Source organism: Equus przewalskii, chromosome 20, assembly GCF_037783145.1.
Source record: "Equus przewalskii isolate Varuska chromosome 20, EquPr2, whole genome shotgun sequence".
Classification (NCBI taxonomy): Eukaryota; Metazoa; Chordata; class Mammalia; order Perissodactyla; family Equidae; genus Equus; species Equus przewalskii.
This window is the reverse complement of record NC_091850.1, coordinates 3,554,004-3,573,766: the sequence shown is the minus strand read 5'-3', so window position 1 is coordinate 3,573,766 and position 19,763 is coordinate 3,554,004. Positions and strand designations below refer to the sequence as shown.

The window sequence follows — 19,763 nt, the reverse complement described above, 5'->3', positions numbered from 1 at the left end:
GCAGAGTGGGCACTGGAACCCAGGTATGGCCAACCTCCATGGAATGTGGGGTCTTCAGCTGGGCGCAGGGCCACACCCAGCCTGGTGATGTCTAAACGGCCCTGAGCTGCACCCACTGAAGCTGCCCATTTTCACAGGCTAAGGTGGGAAGGACTGATAAACTGGAATTGCCCCTCCCTGAAGAACCTTGCATTGCAAGAAGGCTGGCCATGGGCCCAGGGGAGGGCACTGGGGCTGCGGGGCAGAAGCCTTCCCTCCAACCAGTCTGTGTACTTAATCTGTTCAGTGTACATTCAAAAACACTTTACAGGAAGCTGGAACCCAGTGAGGAGACAGGTGCCTGCCCACAGGGAGCTCATGGGCGTGGGGGGCAGACAGGAAAGCAGGTTAAGAAAGGAGACCTCAGATGGGGTCAGAGTCAGAGAGACGGCACAAGGAGTGATGGGACCAGGCACTGGGGAATGGCGGGGCGTCTCCCTGAGGAGGCAACATGTGAGCTGGAACCTGGTTCTAGGAAGGAGCTGGCCTGGGAGGGCCGGGGGAAGTGTACTCCAAGCAGCGTGCACAGCATGTGTAAAGGCCCTGAGGTGGGGAGGCAGGTGGGGCTGGAACCATGATTAAGAGGGAGCCTGGAGGGGCCGGCCCCGTGGCTGAGTGCTTAAGTTCACGGGCTCTGCTGCAGTGGCCCAGGGTTTCGCCGGTTCGGATCTTGGGCATGTACATGGCACTGCTCATCAGGCCACGCTGAGGTGGCATCCCACATGCCACAACTAGAAGGACCCACAACTAAAAAATATACAACTATGTACCGGGGGGCTTTGGGGAGAAAAAAGAAAAAAAAATCTTTAAGAGGGAGCCTGGGGAAGATGAGAGTGGGAGGTGGGCAGTTTGGTTTTATGGGAAGGGCAATGGGGAGCCATGGGTGGACTGAAAGCAGAGTTGCGGCAGGAATTACAGGGCTGGCATTTGAGGCTTCCCCAGAAACAGGCTGGCAGCACCCAGCCCCCATGTGACAGATGAAGAAACACAGGCTCACAGAGCCTGAGGACTGCTCCAAGGTCACAGGATGTGACCGACCCAGACGTCAAGTCAGGGCAGCCTGGAGCAGGTGCGGGATCCTTCTCCTACACCCTGGCTGAGTCCCCACTGAGGAGGGTCAGAGGTTCACATCAGCTTGGTTGAGCTGGAGGTGCCCTCTCAGCTGGGGGTGGGGGAGATCTGGACACCACAGGAAGGTGGAACCAGGTGATACCCCCCACAGCTCTGTGCACCAGCCAATCTCCACGGAAACCAGGAAGGAGCCTTCTGCGAAAGAGCTTGAATTGACATCAAGTACCGAACTCAGGCCCTCCTTGGGCTGGGGGTGCGAAAGACAGCAGAGGGTGGGGGCTCCAAGAGAGAGGGGCTCCTGATGTATGGGCTGGAGGGGTAAGGCACAGCATCTGGAGCCCACCAGGGGTCTGGAGGCTACCCTGATCCTGACTGGGCCACGGAGGATGCACAAGCTGCCAAGTGACCACAACATGACCCCTGAGTGTGACTGCAGAGAAGGAGAGCTGGGGTCTGCTGTGGCAAAGCACCTTGGAGAACCCCAGAACACTTAGGGGGTGGGGTGGGCAATGGCAGCAGCAACAGTGATGTCCATTCTACATGTGGGAAAACTGAGGCTCAGAGAGGGAAGGTCAAGCCACTCAGCGAGCCAGGACCTCAATGTGGCTGGACAGGGGGAGTACAGGATGGTCCTCCAGGGTGACCGAGATGCTGAAGCTAAGATCAGGGGCCTCCCACGTGCCCAGCTCTGCTCCAATACCTCTCCCCATTTTATGGAAGATCAAATCAAGGCTCAGAGAGGTTACATCACAAGCTCAAGGCCTCAGAGCTGAGTGGGGGCTGGATGATGAGCTCTCCAGCCCCTCTCAGTGACGCGCTCTCAGAAACAGCGACCTCGGCGCCTGCAGACTCCAGGTTTACGCCAACCATGGCCCCAGGAGCCTGCCTGATGGAGGGCGATGGCAGATCATATATCCCAGGTCGTTCTCAAAACCCCTCCACTTTCCTCACTTTCCATGGCCTCCCCAAACATCTGCCCCACTCCTGTTCTCTGAGGCCACTGGCTACAGCCCCCACGCCCAGCTGCGCAACAGAACAGACTCCTCTGTCGTTCAACCAACAGTCTGGTCCTTTATTACTGGGCACCACTGGCTGGCTGGGGACCCCCAGAGATGGACGACCCTCAATCTCCGGCCTCTGGCCAGCAAAGCAAGGCATCTGTGAGCCATTTTATAGGTGAGAAAAACAGGAGCAGGAGTGAGAATGGACTTGCAGGAACAGAAGTGGGATCCCTGTCCTGCTCTGAGACTGGCCAGGATGGCTCCCACATTTCAGACTGTCCTTCACCCCCAAGCAGTGCTGAGAAGGCCCTTCTGGCAGGAAAGGACCTGGGGGAGGCAGGATGAATGATGCCAACGCTGTCAGCTGGTGAGGGGAGCAGGAGGAGAGGAGGCCGGGACCCAGAACTGCTTTCTGCTGTGCAGATGCCTCACCGATGCCCCCACTTACCCCCTATTCTGTACCTGGGGCCCATCAGAAAATACCTCTTGCGGAGGAAGGAATCTGGAGTGCAGAGCAGCAGGCATGGCTCTCCCCTCACTTCCTGAGTCACACGGCTCACCCAGAGTCACAGCCCAGACTGAGCCTGGGGTCATGGTGCCAGGTTGCCCTTCTGGCCGGTCCACAGCTCTCGGAGCTCGACATGGCAGCCCAGGTCCCGCAGGGCGGCCTTGGCCACATCCTCACAGTCTCGGTGAGTGGCACGGGCCTGCGAGATGAGCGCCTCAGCCCCCAGGTCCAGGAGGGGCTGTGAGAAGGCCTGGCTGCGGGCCACCAGGTTACGAATCAGCATGCAGGCCTGTTTCTGGAAGGGAGAGCAGAAAAGGAGCAGCTGTGAGGTGGCAAGTGGAACCCTGAGGAGGGTCCACTCTGACCTTGGGGTCCTCATCTTTACACAATGGGACAATGACGACTGCAGCCAACATTCAGCGGGTGCCTATGCTGTGACTCATCAGCCTGGCTCATCTGTACACTTCATCTCTCAGCAGCTCTGGGAGGCAGGGCTAATTCCTCCATCTTCCAGGCAAGAAAACTGAACCTGAGGGTGGCCAAGTGCTTGGCAGGTAGGGGCAATCCCTCAGGTGTGGGACCCTCAGTCTCAGAGCAAGATTCTCTGACGGTGGCAAGAGCCTGGTCAGGGGCCCCAGGCGAGGAGGGCAGCAAGACAGAGGGAAGAGCGGGGTTGTGCACAGGGCCCATCTGTCAGTTAACATCCTTACTCAGTCAACGTTTGTGCCTTGCCTATCTGCTGTGTGCGGGTGGGTACCGCGAAGCATCCCAACATGGCATCCACCATCAGCAGGAGCGCATGTGAGTTGCAGGTGAGGGGCTGCCTGGCCAGAGCGGTCTGGAGAAGACAAAGTGATGGGCGAGCCCACGGCACAGTATCCCAGAGGGACCAGCAAGAGCAGTGGTAATGGAGGCTGGTGAGTCTAAGGACCAAGGAGGAGGCCCCTGTGCTGGGAGGGTGCGAGGAAGGGAGCAGGGAGAGCCCTGGGGGGCTGCAGGCAGGAGCAGGGGCTTCAGGTGGGGTGCGTGTGGCCCTGTCTACAGGGCAGTTCTGCCGACTCCCCAGCAGTACGTGGGCAGTGGCTCCCACACACGGAACACAAAGGCGCAGCCCAAGGCGGGGCAGAGAATCTTCCAAAAGCACGAGCAGATCATCTGCTCTCCCCCGTCTCCTCCTCCTCCTTCCCAGATCCGTCTAAAGGGACTGTTAGGAAAGGAAAAGATCAAATGCCGGAAGAGCAAAGGAACAGGAAAGGAGACAGCCCTGAGCACAGCTTGGAAGATGGGAAGTAAATGCAGAACCACATGGGCTGGGGAGGAAAGAGATCCCACAAGGCTTGCGTCATGAGGGGACAGGGACAAGGAGGGCCTGCGTCCTGGCCCCCACATGCCCACAAGCCTCCTGCCCGCCATCCCCCCATGCCCACCTGCACGCCAGCCTCCTGTGGGTGTGCCTTCATGGCCTCCAGTGCAGCCAGGGCCCCGCCGCCCTCCACGATGACCCGGCTGTTCTCTGGCTTGCGCAGAGCCAGGACACACAGGGCCGCGCAGCTCTGCTCACACACCTGCGGGGTCAGTCATGGGGATGGCTGAGACAAGGCAGATGGACAGACAGGTCCTGGCCCCCTCACTCGCCCTGACCCCCTAGCCTCACCCTAGCCCTGACCCTGCTTGAAGAAATTGGAAAGTGATCGTGCAGGTATGGATACTGACCTGGGACTCCAGCCCCTCCACTCCACCTTGTGTGCCCCCTGGGATGGGTACCTGGGGGCTGGCCAAGTGCTGAGTCATGGCAGCCACGATGGACTCCGTCCCACCAGCACGGACAATGGCATCCTTCACATCATCATTGCCCGCGATGGCCCGCAGGGCGCTCAGCACTTGCTTCACAAGGTCCTGCACGGAGAGTGATGTGTGGGTCACGCCCTGACAGCCCCCCTCCCACACTGCACTAGGCACTGTTTAGTTGCTGGGTTGTGGGGGGGGGGTGTCTCAAGGGAGGGTCTGGGGGCTGTTTCACCCACTGTCTGAACAACAAGTGGGGCCACCTTGGGGCACGCAGGCTGCACGCAAGAGCAGGGTTATTACTTGCTGTATAGAGAAGACAGGGGAGGCTCAGGGAGGTGGACCCTGTGGTTCAGGCCACCAGCACCCAGGCCAGGCATTTGGACGACCTTGACAACCCCACACACAGAGGGGGCATGTGGCTCAGGTCAGCAATCAGAGCACGGACCTCCCAGCCAGTCGAGTCCCCAGATGGGCACTGACCAACCTGGGTTGAGGACAGTCAACCATACACTGTTGGAACTGCTGACCGCCCCAGTGAGGGGCAGAGAGGCAGAGCTGAGAGAGAGACAGAGACAGAGACAGAGAGAAACCAAGCCCCCACCCCCCGACTGACCAGGAGTACAAGCAAAGTGTTTCCTCAAAGTGCTTGCTTAAGTCAGTTCAAATTCAGCTTTCTGCTACTTGCACAGGAGCCTGGCTGACATCATCAGCAAGACTGGGGGTAGTAGCACCCTAGCTGCCACAGGCCAGGCATCCCTGCCCTAGCCTGGGCACATGGAGAGGGGGTTGATAAGTGACTGTTAGATGAAGGAATGACAGGTAGGGGTCTTCGCCAGGTTTTACAGATGGGGACACCCAGTCAGCGAGGGGTGGGCCTCACTCAAGCATCACATACCTGAGCTGTGGTCTAGGCCAGCCCCCTAACACCCACTCCTGTTCCTCCCACTCCTGCTAGAAAATACAAAGGTGCTAAAGGACAGTAAGAGAGGGTGGGTGGGTCTGTTTTCCCCACAAACTTTAGTTCCTGCCTGCAGGTCAACAGGAAGTGAAAACCATACTTTGGTGCCGGGCTCAGGAGACAGAACTGGTATGTCCTGACTCAAGCTTGTCTGGCTGGCCAGGGCCCTCTGGGAGGCCTGGAGCCTTCCCCAGGCATCAAGAAAAATAACAGATCAAAAGCCAGGTGAGGGGGCTTCACCCTAAGATAGCTTTGGACGCCCACCTGGTGGTTGCTGCGGTCAGCCAGCAGGGCCACTAGGACACTGAGGCCCCCGAGGTCGACGACCATCTGGCAGAACTCGTTGCGCACGGCCAGGCGGGACAGGGTGCTGCAGAGCTCGCTCAGCACGCTGGGGTTGTCAGGGAATGCTGTGGAGATGGGGGAAGAGGAACTGCTGGGGTGAGGACAGGCAGAGAACCAGGCCTGGCTCAGAGCCAGAGGTCCTGGCAGGAAGCCTGCTCCACCGCGAAGTAGGCCCCTCTGCCTGGCGGGGTGGCCGCCTGTGCCAGGAGAGCCCCAGAGAACACCAGGGTTGCCCAGGCCTGCGGCGCCCCCTGCTGGCTGCCGGGGAAGACACGGGTACGCACCCTCCCTCCAGCCGTGTCCCAGATAAATTCCAGACCAAGTGATGATCTCAACTAAAAAAAGAGAACCGTAATAGCGCTATAATAAAACATCCGAGACTATTTCTATGATCGTGGGGTGGGAATGACCTTTCTAAGTGTAACAGGAAACCCAGAAACTATAGAGGGACACATGGATAGAGTTGTCTCAGGCAAAATTGAAAAGAGACACCCAAGACGAAGAGCAGAGGCATGAGGGAGAGGCCTGCACTGAGGCCCACCCAGGGTCGGGGGGTCGAATAGCCATAATTTATACAGAACTCTGGGATGGTCAGTTCATGTGTCCCCCTGGCCAGGCCATAGCCCCCTGTGACGCCATGAATACTAATCTGGGTATGTCCTAGAGATATTCTCTAGACATGGTGACATCCACGACCAGCTGACTTTAAGTGAAGGAGGAGACCCTCGATGGTCTGGGTGGGCCTCGTCAAATCAGCTGAAGGCCTTAAGAGGGAAACTGAGGTTTCCCTGGGGAGGAAGAAGCTTGCCTGTAGACCGTGGTGCTGCCCCCTGCCTTCCCCACAGATTTCAGACTCACCAGCCCCACAACCACGTGAGCCAATGCCTTGCAACAAATCTCTTTCTCTCTTTATATAACAAATATATACACACACACATAAACAGATATACATACATATTTACATCCTACCAATTCTGTCTCTCTGGTGGAACCCTGACTGATACAGGCTCCCATAAATAAATAAGAAAGATGCAAACTACCTCTCAGAACAAGGAGCCTTACTGCACAGACAGTTGGGACCTGTTTTCCCTGTCTCTGGAGGTACAGAGGGGAGACTGAGGCAGATCCACCTCTCGGACAGACAGGGCTGGAGACACACACACAGGCTTGGCCATGGAGGGGGAACTCATTCTTCTGGCACCTTCTGTGCACTGGACCCCAGTCATACCTTTTCTGGTGGGTGCAGTGGATAGTGGGCAGGGGCTTTGGGATCCATCTGTCAGCGCTGTGACCTCCTGTGATCAGCTCAGCATGGTCAGCTGGAGTCAGGCACATGAGTGTGCACAAGAATTTGGGGCCAAGTATGAACCAAAGTGTAAACCTCCACCAGGGACTGACCCCAGTGAGTGCTGGCAACACTCCCTCATCTTTGGGAAACAGCACCCTCACGTTTCCCTTTGGAAACTCTTCCTTCCCCTCTCTTGGTCTGTGTATCTGGACAGAGCTGAGCCCCCTCCCTTAATAGCTCCAGAGATGGGCATGGGACCTGGTCCTGGCCAATGGGTGCTGGCCTGGAACCCTCCTGGAGCAACCAGGACTAAGGACGTTGCTTCACTACGGCTACCATGCAGGTAGGACTAAGCCAAGGCAAGTGGAGCCTGGAGCCAGCCACGCCTGAAGCAGTCCTAAGCCCTGACTCTTACTCTTGCCACACTTGCTCCTACCTTTGGCGGCCTCAATGAGCACCTTCAAGCCTCCATTCTCCTGCACAATCATCTTGGCGTGGTCATGGGCGTGGCCAAAGGGCACACGGATGTCGTCATCAAAGGTCATGATGCGGAGGGCCCAGCAGGCCTCCTTGACCACATCGGCACAGTGGCTGTGCCGGACAATGGCACCAGTCAGCAGGGGCAGCACGCCAGCCTTCACCAGGCTCTGCCGATTCTGCTCGTGCTTCAGGCAGGCATGGCGCACGCAGCGGATCCCAGAGCAGGTCAGATCAGCCACATCAGCATTCTGGGCCAGCGTGGCCACAAGCAACTGCAGGCCCTGGGCATCCAGGAGGTCAGGCTGGCCATCGGTCAGGGCTGACAGAGCATTGAGGGCCTGGAGCAGGAGGCCCTGGTCACCCACTGCGGCCAGCTTCCAGGTAGCAAGGAGGATGGGGTAGGCCCCCTTCTGGGCTGCCAGGAAGCGGCAGGCCTTCTGCTGCTTGCACTGCTCACAAAAGCGGGCAAGGTGCGCTGACACCTCCTGAGGGCCAGAGTGGGCCACGGACTCCTGGAGGTTGTCCAGGGCCTAGGGGACACAGGAGAAATGCCAGTGTCAGCTCAGCTCCAAAAGGGCCACAGCGGCAGTGCTGCACCCCTGTGAGAGTCCCTCCTTTGGGATCTAGGCCTGCAGTGGAAGTTCAGTCCAGCTGTGGCAGCTTCCACATCTGTGCTTTACGGAGCTTTGAGCTTCAGAGGCCACGTAGAGAGGGAGAGACCCAGCCATCTCGGTGTCCCCGCCAAAGAGCCATACACGAGCACAGACTCTTAAATGTTCCAGCCCTATTTGCCATTGCATGCGAGGCCCCAAGTAAGACCCAGAACCATCCAGCTGAGTTAGGTCAACCCAGCAGAATTGTATGAAACAATAAAATGGCTGTTGTTTTGGGTTGTTTGTTACTAATTTAGCACAATGCCATCTAGGAACCAAGGAAAAGATGCCCCTAACAGACGATGACGAGGTGATGTGCGTGGGATCACATGTGTAAGGTCAGCCCTGCCCACAGGGGCTGCCCCCTCCTACCTGCAGGATGTCGTGTGTGGGCTCCTGGGGTCCATCTGCAGAGACTCTGGGCGCCATCTTTACAATGTTGCTCAGATCAACCCCTGTGGGGGGTGGGGGAGTCAGGAAACAAGCAACAGCCATCATCCTTATGGGCCTGCCGGAGTCACACCGTCTGTCCCTTCAGCTGGGACCACACTACTCCAGAGGCCCTCGGGGGTCTGCCTAGCTCCCCACCCTGCCCCACTCATCATCTGGGCCAGACCCAGCAGCCATGTCCACAAGGGGATGTGTGGTGTGGGGGGTTCTTTGTTCCTCAGCCCTGTCCAGTCAATGGGAGCAGAGCAGTAGTGAGGCTGCACGCCATCACTGGAGTGAGGGACACATTCTGCCTGGTGGGCTCAGAGGGGAGGGGACCTCATGGCCCTTTCCCTTGGGGATCCCAATGCTCCTCACTCTGGCTGCATCCCTGCCCTCAGTGGTACCCCTAAAGGAAGCCCCCATTGTGCAGGACACTTCTGGGTGCCCCTCTAGCCCCTGTCCGTGTCTACCCCACTCTGTGCCCAGGATGCCGGCCTCTGACTCTGAAGCTAGACACCCGGGCTCCCTTGCCCTCCAGTGTCTGACTGGGTTTGGCTAATGGGAGCTGGACAAAAGAGCAGGGGCAGGAAGAGCAGGAGGGTAGGGTGTTCATCCCCAGCTCCCTGCCTCTATCATGTGACCCTCACCCTCACTGTTGGGGGGGGGTCCCTGTATGGCAGCATGGTCTCCTAACCCTGCCACACCACTGCAAACAGCCCCTCTGAACCACTCTCCACCACAGCCTGATTTGAGCATGTCACCTGTTCCCACAGGCTGGTGAGTGACACCCCCTTCTGCCATCACGAGCTCGAGCAGGGCTGTGGGTGAGGCAGGGAGCCCTGTTTCTCGGGAGGTGGTCAGGAAAAGGAAGTGATAATTAAAATGAGACCCACCTCAAAGGATCCAGCCCTGCAGATGTCTAGGTGAGGTCTAGGCAAGTAGAGGGTGGGTGCCAGCGAGGTGGGAGCAGGTGGCCAGCCTGCCTGTGGCAGAGCATGGAGAGGGTACAGGGCCTAGGCTCCCACGCCAGGCTAGATGGGGCCCCAGCAGGACATCACTCTCATGGTAAGAGTGGTGGACCAGAAGTGACTGTCAGGCAAAGACCCGAACCAGCGCTGGGACCAAAGCCACACCACCCTACCTTGGGATTCAAACTGCTCCACGGCCTCTTTCACTGCCTCCTCCGATCCCATCTCAAACTCCTCAATGTTCTCAAGAACAGCCGCATCGAAGGTCTCCTGGGTGATGCGCTTGGAGGCCATCTCCCGCCCTTCTGCGTGGGGCCGCAGCTGCCCAGCAGACGCTCTAGAGCTGAGAAGTTAAGGTGAGAAGAAAGCTTCACTGAGGATGAGAGGGCAGATGGGGGCCTGGCCACCATTTAGGGAGCATCTACCAGGGGCCAGAGCCCACAACCACCCCGGAAAAATTCTTACAACCTGGATCACAGGCCAGGGTGATATCCCAACAACCACAGAGCTTCTAAAGGTGCAGAAGAGGGCAGGAAGTTTACCACACTTTATCTAAGAAAGGAGAAATGCTAATATAATGTATGTCCTTATAGTGAGAAAAATAAATAAAATATGGATAAAAGGATATCTTAATATTATATATTAAAACATAATTACACACAAAATACATAACCACATAATAAAGTTACATATGTTTATAATATTATATATAGTATAGTATGTTTTATATATACTACATACTATAATATATAATATTATAATCGTGTTATTTTATTACGTGGTTATGTATTTTATGTATGGTTATATAATAAAACAATATTATGTTATAATAGTATACTGCTATAAAACTTCTAAAATAAAAATTAATAATAATAATAAGCAAATAAAAAAGACATCTAAGTTAAGATTAATAGAAATGGTTACCTATAAGAGGAGGTAGGGAAAAGGGTGGTGAGGACAGGGTTAGAAGCTGGATTATTTTCTCTCAATATACCTTGTTTTACAGGTTTGAATTTGGAACCCATGTAAATTCTTTACGCAGTTAGGAAAAGAAATAAACCAATGGAAACCAAAATAAAAATAAAAGCAATCGCTAAGGTTCAAGAGCAGAATGAAACCCATGAATCCAGCAGCGCATCCGCGTGGATAGGGTCACTTCATGTGGTCTTCAAACACAGTGATGTGACCATACATTCTTAGTGGGGTACGCCCCAAGGACAGAATGAACTGCAAAAGAAAATCTTCAACTGTTTTCAGTAATCCTGTTATTGGAAATAGTAAGCAATGTTATTCCGAAACTAAGACAGATGCAGCAAATAAGTAATAATGTTTGTCATTAGGAACCAGTATAAAAGAAAAAAGATTCTTACAAAAGAAAAATCAAGGAAGTAAAAACTCAGGACTCCTAAATTTGAACTGAAAATACCAATATGAACTCATGCTGTATTTCATCTTAAGCAAACAAAAAAACCAATTTTCTAGTTACATCAACTGAAAATGCCTGGAGGAAATGATACCATAGCAGCAGTGAGCACCCCAAACACCAACTGTGGTCTGTAAATACCATCTCCTGTGAAGAGTCAGGGCTCCCGGAGAAATGGCTGACTCCAGGACCAGGCAGGAAACAGGCCAGAGGGGCTGGAGCATCTTGTGAGAGCAGTATGCAAGGAAGCTTCTAAAGACCATCGGGGTCAAGTCAAAAGACTGAGGAGCAAACCCTAAGGGGTGCCCGCTAGCTAAAGATGGAACAAGTGAGCATTAAAAAAACCCAAAAACCAATAGATATCAAAATCAAAATCTATAAACCCAGCTTATTCTTCTGAAAACTGCCAAATAAAGAACCCAGCATTTATCCTGCCTCCCTCGTACAAGTGGGCACAAGATTGTAAAGACAGAATGACAGAAAGTTCTGCTTTGTAGATCAATTCCAGCTAATTGACCAAGACAGACCAGGTCTAGATAATCACGGCCACAGCTGCAAAACACGAAGCGCAAAACTGACAGGGAACCTGACAAGTGGACAGTACCTGCGTCCACTGCGTGATTTCACGTCATCAAAAGAGAAACCCAGCACCACCTGCCTCCTGATAAGAATGAAATGCACCTGTGAAGTCATCTTGCTGAAAACTCAAACCCAAATCTGACCACACATCCAATGGAACCTTCTGTGATGAAAAAATGTTCTGTATCTGTGCTGTCCAATGGGGCAGCTGCCAGCCCCATATGGGATTGAGCAGTTGAAATGTGGCTAGTGCAACTGAGGAACTGAATGTGTACTTTTATTTAATTTTAATTCATTTTAATGTAAATAGCCACATGTGATGCGTGGCTACCATATTGGACAGCAAGGTTCTAGAGCTAACGACTACTTTACAGGAAATTGAAGACACAGAACAAGTCAACCAACACCACGGGGATGTGACCTGCAAAATCTCGACTGGGAAGGGAACTTCAACTACAGGACAAAAACCTAGGGTTTTCAACAAATAAATCACAAAGAAAAAGAAAGCAGGGGTGTCCATCAACAGATGAAGGATAGCCACAACTAGAAGGACTCACAACTAAAATATACAATTATGTACTGGGGAGATTTGGGGAGAAAAAAGCAGGGGAAAAAAAGGAGATTGGCAACAGTTGTTAGCTCAGATGCCAATCTTTAAAAAAATAAAACAGATGAAGGATAAACAAAATGTGGTCCACCCACACAATGGAATATTATTCAGCTATAAACAGGAATGAAGTTCTGACACGTGCTACAACGTAGATGAACCTGAAAAACATCACACTGAGTGAAAGAAGCTGACACAAAAGGCCACATAGTGTGTGATCCCATTTACAGGAAATGTCTAGAACAGGGAAATCCATACAGACAGAAGGGAGGTTAGCGGTTGTCAGGGGTGGGGGAGGGAGAAAGGGAGTGACTGCTCATGGGGACGGGGTTTCCTTTTGGAGTTATTGAAATGTTCTGGAATTAGACACTGGTGATGATTGCACAGCTTTATAAATATACTTAAAATCACTAAATTGCACACTTTAAATAGGTGAATACTAGAATACGTAAATTATAGATTAAAAAAAAAAGTACTTTTCTGTTTAAAAACAAAAAAACAAATGAAACCCAGCACAGGCAGTCTTGAGGCCAAGGGACAGAATCAGCAGTTAGAGGACCTGCTGAGCTGGGGAAGTGCCTTCTCCTCTGCACTGATGGGGCAGATCACGGACAAAACGCTCAGCAAAAACAGTCAGTGATCTCAACAAGAAGGTCTCCAGGGTGCAAGCGGTTCGTTAACACCGAATATGTGCCACCCTCTCTTTTTAACAAAGGGGGAACAGGCCTCTGGTCCAGAGACTAGCAGAGGTTAACAACTTTTTTCATTTTACTTGTTTTACTATGTCTACCTTGTCTATTGTAGTAACACTACACTTCCATTTTGGAATTGCATCAAGTTTCCACTTAAAATACATCACTTTTTAAACTTATAGTAAAGTTGCAAGAACAGTACAAGAACACTGTATGTCCTTCTCCGAGCTTCATCAACTGTTAACATTTTGCCAGTTAATCTCTCTAGGCGAGTGTGTGTGTGCCTGCAAGTGTGTGAAATGTAAGCCATTTGAGATTATGTTCCAGGCATCACATCCCTTTCCTCATAAAGACATCAGCATGACTCTCCCAAGAAAAGGACACTCTCTTACACATTCACAGCACAACTGAAATTTAACACAGGGAATCGAACACTGATACAATACTATTTTCTAATATAGAGTCCCTGATCGACTTTCTTGATAGTCCTAATATCATCTTTTAAAACAATTTGTTTTTCTCTGGTCCCAGGTCCATTCTAGAATCACACGTCATAGAAAGGGTATTCGGGGGACAAAGGGGTACTAGGGCAGCAGTAGGGGAATGTGGCAAAAATCCACGTGCAATTTGGGAAACAGGCCACTATAGTGTACAGGTCTCTTTGCGGAGGTGGCACAGGAGGTGAATATTCCACTGGTGTTTGTGCAGATACTCAGGGGGTGGTGGCGTGGGGAACAGGCTCCAGGGCCAGGAGGGGGACTCAAATCCCAGGCCCTCCACTTAACCTCACATTAGTCAGTTCCCTCATGTGTGACACAGGGATCAATACAGAATCTACCTCAGGCCTGCAGTGAAAATTGGGCTGGTTAATTACTACATAGGCTTTGGCACAGAGTAAAAGCTCCTTTCCTTTGTTGTTTAAGAGGGAATCCAGCCAGTTTATTGGGGGAAGCATCAGGGCATCAAACACCCCACCCCACTCCCTTGCAGATTGTCCCCACTCCTTTCTGCCCCAGAAGAACCAGGAGCCAGTTTAGGGGTTACTAAGGATTTCCAAGGTCAAACGTGAAGGAAAAGAGTAAGGATTTTCTGTTTATAAGATGAAGAGTTTCTCAGTGGGGCACCTAGGCTGGTGTGTGTGTGAAGGGTGTTCCTGGCCAGCTCAAAGGGCAGGAGCTTCCCAGCTGGGGGCTGCTGGAGGAACTCTGCTCCTGGCTCCGCCACTAGACATTGCTTCCACCTCTCTAGCCATGCTCCAGACCGGAGTGGGCCAAGGGTGAGTGGCCACTCTGTCACAGAGGCACAGTCTTAAAGGGGAATGTCATTACACCTATTTTACAGATGAAGAATCTGAAGGTCAGAGAGGGGAAGAACCTGAGAGAGGTCACATAGGCAGTAAGAGGTCTAGCCATCACACTATCCTGCCTCATTAACACTTTCCCTCCACCTGGACCCTCTGTGGAGCTTCCGTTAGCTATTCCAGGCCACTTCCCCCTGGGAACCCTCCCTGGTCACTCAGGCAGAACCTGTGCTCTCTGGCCTTGGCTCCCCCACCCCCATGAACCTCCCTCTGCCTAGTCCTGAGCTCCCTGAGCTGGAGAGGTCAGTGTCTGGCTCTGGGACCACCCCTAAGGCAAGTCTCCAGGGTCCCCTAGGTGCAGCACAAGGCTGAGGGTGGTGGGGATGAAAATACAGACCTGGAGCTCATGAGAAAGACAGTGCCTGGAAATGGGCATCTGGGAGCCACATGGGGAACAGCCCAGGCCAGGAGAGGGGAGAGACAGCACTACCAGTCCTGAGATGCATCCAACATGTCCTGGGGGAAGGGAGTTAGCAAGGCCCCCAACTGACAACCAGTTTTCCTCTCTAAGCCAGGGTTCTGCTCATCAGGAAAACAGTGCCCTGACATGCCACGGACGCTGAATGACTCTTCATCATCTTCCATCTGCCACATCCTCCCTGGCTCAGGCACCATCCTCCTGGATGGGTGGCGTCACCTGCTTCCTCCCTGCCACACCCTGCGCCTCTATTTTCCACACAGCAGCCTAAGGGAGACTTGAAAGCACAGAGGCCAAGTCACTCACCTGCCCAAAATCCTGCAGCGGCTTTCCAACTGTCTCAAGGACAAAACCCAGTCTCCAAACCAGCACTTTCCCTACCTAGACCTTCTCACCTGTGCTTCCCCACCTCTTTCTCATCCTTCCCAGCTATCCAAGGGACATTCTTTATAACCACTCTGGTTAGAGCAACCCCCACTCTCCTATCGCATCACTCTCTTTTATCATTTACATATTACCTCTACTTGGAGCCACACGGTGCATTTATCTATTTGAGGGTGATGGGATGAAAGTACAGACCTGGAGCTCATGAGAAAGAGAGCCTGGGAATGGTCAGTCTCCTCACCAACGAAATGTAACCTCCATGAGAGCTGGAGCCCAATCTGTTTTGTTCACCACCTTCCCCCACTGCCTAGGATGGGGCCGGACACACAGCAGGCACTCATGACATAGGCTATGACTGAATGAGTAAATGAATGAAAAGAAAGCGGAGGCCAGGAAGTGGGCGATTTTGTTTCCCAGCGGCTTCTGTAAGAGTATTTCCCTCCCTAAAACGAAGTCCCCGAGGGCGGCGCCACAGTCACCAGCCCGCCCCCGCGGCGCCCACTCCCTGCCCCGCGCGTGAGGAGGCTCAGCAGCCGCCACTTCTCACCCGGTCTCCGCGGCCACGTGGGGAAAGGGTGGGGCTCGGGGCTGTCACCGGCGGCACCGCCTCTGGTCCCTTCCGGCTGCCGTACCCGCGCAGACGCGCTGGCTCCGCCTTGCCTCGGCCTTCCCACAGCAGGGCGAACAGCTCCTAGGGTGACCAAAGGTGACCGCGAGCGCAGGTAAAGCCAAGAGGTCCAACAGGTGGGCGGCGGCGGCGTCTCTGCCACCTTTTCCGGGACGCTCACGGTTGGTGCCGCCGCCGCAGGGAAACTTGTCGCTTCGGGAGCGTACTCCCTGAAGAAGCGTGCAGCGCGCCTGCGCAAGAGGGCTCCGCCGCGGCCACCTGCGCCTGCGCACAAGGGCTCGGCGGCGGCTTGCGCCTGCGCGGTGCGGCGCTGCGGAGACCGTTGGCTCATTTGCATGTCCCCGCCTCGCGCGGCGGCGGCGACGGCGGCGGCGGCGGCAGCGGCGGCGGCGGCAGCGGCAGCGGCAGCAGGGGCAGCAGGTGAAGAGCCTGAGGCGGCGGCGGGAGTGTCTCCGCGCGCAGTGGGCTCGGGGTGAGGCCCGGGCCCGGGCGTCGTCGGTGGGCGGCCCCAGGGGTGGGGGGCTTAGGCTCGGCCCCGAAGGCCCCGCGTCTCCGCTATGGCGCCGCGGGCTCGGCCCTCGGGCTGCGCGGTGGCCACGGCCTGGTTGGGTCGGCCTGGGGGGCGGTCTGCGGCTTTCCGGGCCCAACGCCCCCTATTCTTCGTCCTCGGAGGCGGGTAGCAGGCGGGCCACGCCCGACGGGTGCATTCGTTCAGTCGTTCATTCATTTCCCCCGAACTCGGAGCGGCCCCGCTCTTGTGGCGATAACCGCGGCCGGGCGCTGCATCGGGCCCTTTGCCGTTTTTTAATTGGTTCGGTCCCCGTAGCTGCCCATTCCATAGATGGGGTAACGGAGGCACAGCAAGGGTAGCTCACTTGATTTGATCCGGGGCCTCCTGGCCCGGAGACCCTGCCTTTCGCTACAGAGAACAGGGGGCGCCCCAGGAAAAGGGCTGAAAGATGGGAAAAGGGAGTGATGGGTATAAGAAAGACTATAACGCGGGGGCAGGCTTGGATCTTGAGGTTGGAGCTTTCAAGATGAAAGGATGTCTTGGCGGTTAAGGATGCCGCCGCTGGGTTCCTCACTGTTGCTTCGCAGTCATTTTTACTCGGTCTTCAGGGCTTTGTCCCCACTCCTAGTGTCCTGTTTGCCAGGTTCCAGTCCGGGCTGGCTGACCTTGGATGGGTCACGTAGCCTCAGTCCTCCTTTTCCTCTTCGGAAAAATGTCGTTCACAACAGGACCCACTTCTTCAGTGGGTCGTTGCAAGAAGTAAAGGGGAGTCCCTGTAGGGAGTCCCTTCCTTACAACAGGACCTAGTACAGAGCAAGCTGTCACTAGCTCGTTGTCACTAGTCAGGGCTTCCTCCACTCACTCATTGAGGGGCTTCTCTCAGAGGGGAGGTCGGTTCTCAGAGCTTCCTGGCTCTGTCTGTGAGATGGGAAAATAGTGATGATGTCTTTCCTAACCACAATTTGCAAGGGTTATGGTCCTGCTTCCCTGCACTACGTCCAGTGATGTGTGTTGCTTCGTGCAGTCTTCAGCGGCCCCAAGAAGATAGGACTGCTTTGATAGAGCTTGTAAGGGCTTCCGAGGAAATGAGAAGCAAAATAACTTGTCCGAGATCACTATGCTTGTCTTGTTCCTTCTAAGCCAACACACATCTGTGAGCTTGGTGAGGGCAGAGGCCCCCTTAAAATAACCCGACTTCCCTCTCAAGTACCGTGTGGGATTATGGATCACTGCCTTGTTCCTTTGAGGATTAGGTGAAGTAGAAAGAGCAGGCTCTGGGAGCATTAGTTGTCATTCTTAGTGTCTTTTTTCCACCTCTCACTACAGGTTAGAGAAACATGGCAGCAAGGCGAATTGCGCAGGAGACTTTTGATGCTGTATTACAAGAAAAAGCTAACCGATATCACATGGACCCCAGTAGTGAGGCTGTAGGCGAAGCTCTTCAGTTTAAAGCTCAAGGTAAATTAAAATGCTTGTTTTTTGAGGGTGGAGGATTTCAGTGCCTTGGGCAGAAGTATGCAGCTTCTTTTATTTGTTAAGGGGAGATAAAGTTTTCTTTGGGTCCACTTGTCAAATCATTATGCAGAAGTAGGTATTGTCAATATCTGGAGCCTCTACTCCCCAGGCACCCTCCCCCACCTAAAGAAGGCTTCTTGACTCCATCTCTTGGCTCCATCCCCACTACAGCTGCCCAGGTTTGGCCTGTATTCTTGTAACAATCTCCTCCTGAACAGTTCTCAGCTTCTGGCTTCATTCCCTGCAAACCTGTCCTCCCCACAGATCTATTAATGCCAACATAGCTGGGCCAAGGCCCTGCTTGGACTCTTAGGGCTCCTCATTTCAGGGTTACATCCTCAGACAAGTGCAGGAGCATCCAGGTAACAGTGGTGTGTGCAAGACAGGAGGCTGTGACAGGGGGCGCCCTGTGGAGTTGCCAAGTGCAGGCCCTGCCTGAAAACATTCCCTTGGGAAGGTTTTGAAACATCATGCCAGCAGAATAAAAAATGGTGCCCACACAGATGGCAGGAAGACGTGGAAGTCCCTCACCACTGCACACGAGGCTTCTGACCCTCACTCCCTGCCTGGGGCTTCGTGCTTCAGCTCTGCCGTCTGTTTGTGCTTTGAATCCCAGCTCTGCCTGGTAATTCCCTCAGGCACTAAGACCCAGCTCACAGGAAGGCCCTGCAGGCCTTGAGGTTGATTTGGTTGCCCCTCCTGGCACAGGCGAACCCCCGGGGAATCTGCTGGGCACCTGCCTCCTCCAGTCCTCCTTCAGCCTGTTGTTGCTCTCCTCACTGCTGCATTAGCTCCTGAGCCATCCTTGCTGCGGGAGAGGCTTCCTTAGTGTTGGTTGAATGAGTCTAAACACTTGGATGGAGTAGGGATAACTGTTATTACATGCTTTGGACCTATAGAAACTGAGCCTCAGAGGCTGTCTCTGGGTTCTGAGTTTTCAAAATTACATAAGTAGTAATTTTCGGAAATTACAAGTTTTCAAAAAATTTGTGAACGTACAAAAATTAGGAAAATGTTCCTGTTATAAAAGATTGGAAGGATTAAGAAATATTTAAGAGTAAAACATAAAAAAGCCTTTCATCTGCTTCCTTACACCTCAGAGGTAAGCATATCTGTGGTGATTTGTGCATCCTTCAATTCTTTTAGTGATATATTTTTGTAACCCTGAACACTTAGGTGTGTGTCTATGTATATACACGCATACCTATACGTATACGTGAATACATATGTATGTGTATATGGAGATTTAAATCTTGATTTATCTTTATCTAGAGACTCAAACACCAATACATATCTTAGTTACATCAAGAAAGATTAGGGAGGGGGAAACTAGAATCCCAGCAGGATGCTAGACAGTTCTAGAACCATCTGTCTGTCACAGAGCTGCATGGTCCATTGGTCAGGCTTTCTCTGTCTTTCTGCTCTACGCTGAACAGTTCTGGTGCCTTGATGCCTTGTAAACCAAGGCATCAGAAAATCCTGTTGTGCAGAATCCAGCCACCGCTCTACTCTGATGCTGCCGCCCTGACCAGGCCATCAATACCTGGATTACCCCAGTGGATTCCTTGCTGGCACATCCATAGCCACTCTCATCCCTTTTGGTCTGTTCCTTACACAGCGGCCAGTAAGGTCATCCCTCTGCTCAGAACCCTTCTGTGGCTTTCTGTTTCACTTAGAGAGAACTCCAGCATTCCATCAAGGGCCTGAGTTGATCTAGTACCCGCCTTTTGTTTGCATCTCGTATCATAGTGGTTCCCTAACTTTTCTGCATGGTAGAATCATCTGGGGACCCTTTAAGAACCCTGATGCCCAGGTCACACCCCACCTGATTCATTAAGTCAGGGGACTCCAGTGTGCAGCAGAGTTTAGGAGCTGCCTTCTTACAACTTTGCCCCTCGTTCCCTCTGTTCCCTTCTGGCCATATTTGTGCCCTGCTGGTCCCACCTCAGTGCTTTGTTCTCACACTCCCTCTGCCTGGAAGGCTTCCCCCATAACCGCAGGGTCTGGCCCCTCATGCCAGGCCTCTACTGCTCAGATACATTGTTGTCAGAGCTGCCCTCCTTGACCAGCCTATCTAAAAATGGCTTTCCCTCTTCACATTCCCACCGCTTAATA

The 19,763-nt window shown here is 53.5% G+C and overlaps 2 protein-coding genes across 14 annotated transcripts in view; one reads left to right on the top strand and one right to left on the bottom strand.

Annotated features, from left to right (window-relative positions):
* Positions 1-2,156: 2,156 nt before the first annotated feature.
* On the bottom strand, positions 2,157-15,897 carry ARMC6 (armadillo repeat containing 6). Of its 2 annotated transcripts, none has more exons than XM_008539249.2 (8): positions 15,542-15,897; positions 9,705-9,874; positions 8,504-8,586; positions 7,435-8,008; positions 5,630-5,775; positions 4,384-4,515; positions 4,047-4,184; positions 2,157-2,914 (listed from the first exon to the last, which is right to left on the bottom strand). In XM_008539249.2, exons 2-8 carry the CDS (start codon positions 9,823-9,825, stop codon positions 2,702-2,704), a joined length of 1,407 nt encoding a protein of 468 aa, XP_008537471.1. In that variant the 5' UTR covers positions 9,826-9,874; positions 15,542-15,897; the 3' UTR covers positions 2,157-2,701. The 2 variants fall into 2 exon arrangements, with proteins under 2 accessions (XP_008537471.1, XP_008537472.1); XM_008539250.2 differs by having other exon boundaries at positions 15,627-15,882.
* Positions 15,606-19,763, top strand: part of SUGP2 (SURP and G-patch domain containing 2) — a 37,760-nt gene continuing 33,602 nt past the window's right edge. For 3 of the 12 annotated variants that reach the window (XR_011530258.1, XM_070586697.1, XM_070586692.1), the window contains exons 1-2: positions 15,903-16,042; positions 17,460-17,591. Coding sequence is in view for 6 of the 12 variants with exons in the window: in XM_070586697.1 (XP_070442798.1) it covers positions 17,471-17,591 (121 nt within the window). In the remaining 6 variants the exon portion in view is untranslated. Of the gene's footprint in view, positions 15,717-15,902; positions 16,095-17,459; positions 17,592-19,763 lie in introns of those variants that run through there. The other 9 variants (XR_011530256.1, XM_070586691.1, XM_070586693.1 and 6 more) reach the window with 8 other exon arrangements.